Raw genomic sequence first — 7394 nt, forward strand, 5'->3', positions numbered from 1 at the left:
ATTGGTGCATCGCATGTCCAGGTGGGTCCAGCTGATCTGGCCATTGACCTTCCTGCAGGTGCTGGTGCCAGAGCTGGGGCCTCTCTGCTCATAACCTCTCTGGCACTTGAAGTGCAGGACTTGTCCCACGAAATAACGTCCTTTCTTCCTTAAGAAGGCATGTGGGAAAGTCCTGGGAGGACCACAAAAATCTGTGGGATCACACAGCAGCACACGGTTAAAGTGGATTTTACCTACTGCTTTTGGTCTTGAAAATCAGGATTTGTATTCTCACAGAACACAGACACACAGGTGTAACCCCAGGAGCACCAAACCCCACAGAGCCACTCACTCACTGCCCACGGTGGGATGGGGGAGAGAGTCAGAAGGGAAAAGCTCGAAACACTCATGGGTTGAGATAAAGACAGTTTGACAGGGAAAGGAAAAGCTGCACTCACAAGCAAAGCAAAACAAGGAATGCTCCCCACGGGCAGGACATGTTCAACACCTCCCTAGCCCCTGGGAGGAAAGGGAACTCTCCCCAGCCCAGCCCAGCACACCTGAGACTTCCTAATTCTTGGGTAGGACATGCTATACTCATTTGCTTACACCACATCACTTGTTCAGCCATAATCCTATAGCAATTGTTCCTTTCTCTCTGCCTGCAGAACAATTAAACAGTGCTCATCATTCTCACACTGCCTCCATGGAAATCACTGGGGGAATGGTACAGGATTGAACAGGCTCCTACTTACCTTTCTGGTCAAACTCTGGAGGGTTTTCCTGCTCCTGGGGTGGAGGGCTCTGTGGTTTTCTCTCAGGCCTCTGTGTAACATGCAAGTCCATTGCAGGAGCCATTGACAACAAAATTTTGTTTTCTGTGGGAGAACTACATTGGCTGAATTATAGCAGGACAAACCTCAGAGCAAAGCCAGAGCACCCAAATTTTAGAGGTGGGACAGAACTGTTGCAAGCTTTGACTTGCAAGGTAAGCACAAAAAATCACCTGCTAATGCCCAGGTGTGTCTTACACTGAATAACTCCTTGGAAAAACACCTCCACAAGTGCAGAGCAACAACCACTTACCAATGCACTTAAATTCTGGGTATTTCCAGGACGTGCCCTGCTTGTCCCTCTGACACAGAACTCCCATGTACCGGCCACCTTTCCTTCCATAGCCACTGTCACAGTCATAGTACAGTATGGTCTCCAGTGGATATCTTTCCGCAGTAACATCAGCAAACTCGATCCTTGGAAGAGCTGGGCATCCTTCTGCAAACAGAGAGCCTGGGAATCAGGGCAGGCTTCCTTCCACCTCAGGCACTGAGGGCTTGCACACCTTTCTGTCTCCCCAACGTGCCCAGCAGATGGGCAACATGAAGCTCTGACAGCATGTCCTTGATGGGGCTGGACACAACCACGTCGGAGAGCTCTGCCTGCAGCAGCTGTGCAGCTCTGAGCCTGTGGACTGAGGCTCAACTAGCAAAGCTAAGTCAGTACAACTTACAATCATCTGTAAGCAAACACTGGGAAGAGGAGTAGGCTCTCAGTTCTGTCTGAGCACACCAAAGAGCAGCTTGCTGTGAAATTAGCTTGCAAACCTAAATATAACTTGTCCCAAAACAAGGATGTGAAATGCTGTGTCATCAGCAAGACACATCAGCTGGGATGAATTAAGCTGGATCAAGTCAGAGTACTTGGAAAGCCCACTGAAGCTGAGCTGGAGACGCAGAAGATGATCAAGGCACCACTTAATGATGACTTGAGGCCTACAGAGTGAGAAATTACAAGACAAAACAGGCTGGTTGGGTCAGGGCTGGCACTTGAGATCTTTGAGTGCATGATCTGTGGCCCTTTATGCTCATACACATTGAGTAACAGCTCTCAGTCACTGTGTCTTCACACCTTCTGCAGTCACACTGCAGCTCTAGCAGCTGGTGAGAATGGCTAGGAGAGGCCCTGGAATCCCTGAGAGCTCTTCAGCACTTGGTGTCTGCCTTGGCTCCCTAGGTGCCTTCTCCTCGAAAGACCAACCAAGCAGTGACTCCCAGCCCAGCCCTGCCATGCCCTTTGCTTTCAGGGCCATCCATCGTTTCCTCACCTTGGTATTTTCTGCTCTTTTTGCTTTCATTATCTTGCTGCTTAGCAAGAGTCACAAAGTTTGAAGAAGGCACCAGTGCAAAGTATGTGAGTGGCATAACAGCAAATCTGCACAAGGGATGATTTAATCCCCTTGTACCTTTGTGCTATCAAAGGATTCAAACCTCATCAGGCTGTGGCTTTGAACGAAGCGACTGCACCCGAAATAGTTAACCACATGGTTTACCACAGACTGTCAGGGTGATTAAAATTAAAGAGTTGTCAGATTAGCAGCAAGATGAGACCATGTAGTCTCACTTTCCCTGAAAGCTCAAAGCCTGTTTCCCTCAAGACTTCAAAAGGCTCTTTGAAGCAGACTGCAGATCTGAGCCTCAGCAGGAGGCACTGAACCTGCAGCTCCTTAGGCTCTTCTGAGGAAAACCCACAACATTTAACCTACCCATCATAAAGGGCAAGTTGTTTTAATTGATGATCAGATGAAGTTTGGGCTGTTGCAGACATCAGACAAGGATCCTGTGGAAATGGTGCACATGGGACATGAGGACCAAAGCCCAGACCAGGGGGGATTGACTAGTCCACAACACTTCTAGGATTCAGCCCTTTCACTACATCCACATTGCTCAGGTCTTGTCTTCTCACATCTCAACAACTGCAGTACCTACTTCTTTGGTCATTACAACCATTTTCCAGTCTCTGATCCAGAAAGCATTTGGAAAGCTGAATTTCCTAGGTCTCATTGTGACCTTCTGCTTATTTCCCTCTGGTTTCCAACTGCTTCACTCTCACGTCAAATATTTTGCTCACATTTTCAAGAACCTTCTCCTTATCAACCTCCATAACCCTTCAAAACATCATCTCTTCCCATACTAGATTCCTCACCAGCACCGTTTGAGATCAAAGGAATCAACTTTTGTGTGGATTGTTGTCCCAGCACTGGGAGGTGATCTGAAACCCACGAGCTAAATCAGCATCAGTTCTGTCAGCGCTTGGGTTTCTTCCCCAAGGTTTCCCCTTCAAACATGTTACTGACCCAACCACAAACTGCCCTTGGCAGATGTGCTGGCTGTGTTTGGATGTGTGAAGCTCTCCTGCCTGTTTCTCTTCCATGGCTGATGTGGCAGAGCAGTGTTGGATGAGGCAGCAGAACAACACTTTATGTCCATAAGAAGTGAATGGATGAAATTGCTAACAGGTATTTTTAGTGCCAGGTAAAACACAGACAGTGAGTCATGCCACAATCACCTAAACTCAGAATTTCCTCTGTCGTGTGGCACCAGTTCTGGCATTATTCTGGTGTCAAGTTAAAACAGCAAGGTGTGAAACCAGGACGGTTTGCCCTCAGACACAAGGGCAGTAAGACAGGGCTGGTAGGAAACTGGGTGTTCTGAAGACCTGGGCAGAAGCAGTGGAACAAACCTGGCACTGCACACACCTGCCAGTTCAGAGATGAGGAGAACCTCTCCCCAGAGACACCAAGAAATCCGAGGAGGCCAAAATGAAGACACTCCCCCAGATATGCCCAAAAGCTAAACCATCCCTGGGGATTCGTGTGCTGTCTGAAGCTGTGAGCTCTCCAAACGGTACGTGTCCCTTGAAGATGGAACTGGTCTGGCTGAAGGGAAGGAATTGATACCAACAGCTGGACTGAAATGGTAATGAACATCTCTCTTCAAAACTTACTCCCACAGGGTCTGTTAGCAAGCAAACCTCAGCTCTGCAGGATTCCCTCCACTCCTGTCAGTGCCATCTATTGTCTCTTTGTGAGCTGGAACAGAGCCCAGCTGTGGGGTGGGGGCACCGACCTGCAGCTCATGGTGATTTGTCTGGGGGATTTTAATCAGTTATACTGTAGATTGCACAGAGATTACTTTGCAAAATCATCTGGGTGGTAGTGAGTCTGCAGGGCAAGTGGCAGAAATGCAGTGAAGAGGAAATGGTCAGGCAGAAGTTTTAATGCAAACAGTGCTGGAGGAGAGATCGGGAGATGGGGCAGCAAATGGAGCAGCAGATGGGGCAGGAGGTGGAGTAGGAGATGAGGCAGGAGATGGGGCAGGAGATGGAGCAGGAGATGGAGCAGGAGATGGGGCAGGAGATGGAGCAGCAGATGGGGCTGTGTGTCCCCAGCAGTGGAGATGAGGCCTGCTGAGCCTGCTGTGCAAGGAGATGTCTTTGTGGAAAGACAACATAAAATGACCTAGAACATGAAGTGGCAGGAGATGTGCATTAACTCTTTGCACCACCATAGGAAACTAGGTCTGGGAGAAATGCACCTCTCTTGTCTCTTGCCTCAGTCCTGCTGAGCAGCTCTTTGCCATTGGCCTAGGAAGTAGAACCCAAATTCCATACACAGCAAGGCCAGAGTTGGTCGGACAGTGAACTAAGCTGTCTCATGCTAAGCATAATTTAGCCTCAGGAATTCCCTTCTTAGCTCATTCTGCAAGAAGTGGAGCTGGGCAGACCTCTCTAGAGGTGAGCAGACACCTAACTTCAGTTCTCCAGAGCAAAGCTTAAAGGTTCTTCTCTCTTTTGTCAGTTGCAGTGGTGGAGGAACACTCTTACATGCTTTCATTGACACCAGAGTGGTTTCCTAGTGCCTTGAGGAATGCCCTGGCTGCCCTGGCAGGGAGGCTGGAGACCTGCACTGCAGATGTGGATTTGGAAGAGGGAACATTAGGAAACAGGGAAGGTGCTCCCAAGGCAGGGAGAGGGAGGAGGACTAGCCTGAGCACAGTGCTCTGAGGAGAAAATGTACAAAGGGAAGAATGTGGAACATTTGTTTTGGATTCTGGGTGTTAATAACCTACCTGGTTCTGTGGTAAAGCCACAGAGCTCAAACCCTTTCAAGGCAACCACGGCACAAGGTTTGGTAGGAGAACAGAGTTGGGTTTTGTCTTGGTGAGTGACACTTGGGGTTTGAATAGGTTTGGCTACAGTTTTGCCTAAATCTGGGACTTCAATCACATCTGCCTTTTTGGTGTGTCATCTATAAGGGAAACCAAATGACTGAGGAGGAAAATTGGCTTTTTAAAGAGCAGCAGAGATTCAGGTCTTTTTCTTTGTCTGGAGCATTCTCAGCCTTGTCTTTTGTGGGGCTGAAAGGGCAGTAGGGAATATCCTCCCTGAAAATAGTTGAACAGGATGACAAGTGTATGTCCCAGTCTTGGGTAACAGTGGTGGGACTCTTCTAATTTCAACTGTGGCTTTAGGACTCACTTCATTTGACTTGTGGCCTTAGAATGGTCATGGAGGTTTTTGCTGGAGCTCTCAAGAGCGCGACGGAAATTTTCTGTACGTGTTGATGATTTTTCTGACCTTATCGTGCATGAAATATTTTTCCCACACAAAGAGAACTTTATATTCTTTATCTGGGGGCTCACACTTTACAGATGGAGAATACAAAGGAAAAGCAGCAGGTGACAAAGTGCTGCTGCCCTGGCAGGGCTGAGGAACAGGGAGCCAATTGAAGACAGTCACGGAAGGACTGGAAATGTGAGTTTTTCAAACATTGGGAGAGTCACTGAAAATAATTACAGGAAGCTGAGGAAAGAAGAGCTTAGTGATACAGTGAAGAATGCAATGCTAGGCATTTATCCATTCCCCAAGAAACTAAAACACATGAAATAGCACAAAATGCAACTGCTCTAACACCCATCGATCTCTTTTCAAAAAAACCAGATTTCTGATAAACAAGGCTTGCCAGCAAGAAATTTCAGAACTTGTTCCAGGCACAGTAATACAGAGAGTGTGATGCTGAGGACCTGACTCATCCCGAACCGACCCTGCTGACACATCTCTGGCTGAACTGCTCAGTGCTGCTCCCGGTGCTGCTCCCTGTGCTGCTCTAACACCCATCGATCTCTTTTCAAAAAAACCAGATTTCTGATAAACAAGGCTTGCCAGCAAGAAATTTCAGAACTTGTTCCAGGCACAGTAATACAGAGAGTGTGATGCTGAGGACCTGACTCATCCCGAACCGACCCTGCTGACACATCTCTGGCTGAACTGCTCAGTGCTGCTCCCGGTGCTGCTCCCTGTGCTGCTCCCGGTGCTGCTCCGCTCCCGCAGCGCTGCTCTTACACACAGCACTTCAGGCTTTGCCATGGGCACTGCCACTTCACTTGGCTGTGAACATGCCCCGTGAAGGGGAAGGTACAGCATTTATCGGCAAAACACTTTCGCGAGAAGCAAATCACCCTGGGTCCTTCCCGCATTAATGACTTTGGTCATTAGCAACGCGACTCTTCTCTTGAGATGCCCAGCCCTGAGTGAAATTGCCAGCGCTGCCAAAGATGATCCCTCAGCAGCTGCAGTACCAGCAGACCTGAGAACCTGCCTTAGGCTGTATGTGCTCATACCTCTCACGCTGGACAGCGTCATCACACAGAAGGAAACAGCACATTTATGAAGCACTGAGAATGGAAGGCTCTTTTCCCCTCTGAACAAAGCAGGTTGAATCTGAACACACTGATATATCCCCAGGCTGTTTGTCACGGTGAATAAGCCAAATGTAAGCAGCATAAATGTGTGAAGTGATGCTGAATGAATTTGCTGCCTCCATTCACAGCTTGTAGGCTGCAAGACATTTGGCATCTCTAGTACCCATAGCAAGTTGGGATGGTACCTCTGAACTAATAGCACTGCCATCAATTTTTCCTACAGAGGTACTGACACTTCAGGGTCTAATTTTACCTTTCCTAAAGTTACAAGCAAAAAGGAAAAAGCAAACTCAAACAGTTACCTCAGGCTGCTTTGTTCTGCCCACTGTTCCAGTGAAGGGTTGGAGGATACACACATAACTCAGACAAAAATATCCTGTCAAGCGCTGGATTTTTTGCCGTTGATGGTTTGTTTCTCTCATTTCCTTACAATAATAAATTCCTTAAGCTCTGAACACCTTTCCCTCCCTGAAAGCAGTCAGGGTGTTGTGAACATCCTTCAGAAGCCACCACAAAAAAAAACCCCAAACCAAATCATATTTTCCTTCCCCCAAAAGGCAGAAATAGTCTCTTACCTGCTTTGTGCCCCTTGATGGATCTAAGCAAGAGCCACATCAAAAGGCACTTGAGCTCCATGGGACTTGTTCACATCCTTTCTCCGCAGCACTGAGGATGGTGAAGTTCTCAGAAGTGATGAGTAGTGCCAACCAAGCCAAGGAGACATCTACTGCCTGGTTAGACCCGTGGTGAGCATGCCCTGCGTGCACAGTGAGGGCGCTGGGCAGTGAGGAGGCATTTCACTGGCTGACTCCCCAGGACAGTACAGAACAGAGGCTGCTTTCTGTTCTGCTATTAGTAGGTTTTATCCAGGAAATCGAG

At 48.1% G+C, this 7394-nt stretch overlaps 1 protein-coding gene across 1 annotated transcript; it reads right to left on the bottom strand.

Moving 5' to 3' along the window:
* LOC103806730 (interleukin-2 receptor subunit alpha-like) lies at positions 1-7151 on the bottom strand (the record flags this gene model as incomplete). Its single annotated transcript, XM_009079438.1, has 4 exons — positions 7091-7151; positions 1066-1251; positions 735-857; positions 1-191 (listed from the first exon to the last, which is right to left on the bottom strand). Coding segments are annotated over exons 1-4 (561 nt in total), but the record flags the coding sequence as incomplete, so codon positions are not given.
* Between the last annotated feature and the right edge of the window lie 243 nt (positions 7152-7394).

This window comes from Acanthisitta chloris, unplaced genomic scaffold, assembly GCF_000695815.1.
Source record: "Acanthisitta chloris isolate BGI_N310 unplaced genomic scaffold, ASM69581v1 scaffold25647, whole genome shotgun sequence".
NCBI lineage: Eukaryota > Metazoa > Chordata > Aves > Passeriformes > Acanthisittidae > Acanthisitta > Acanthisitta chloris.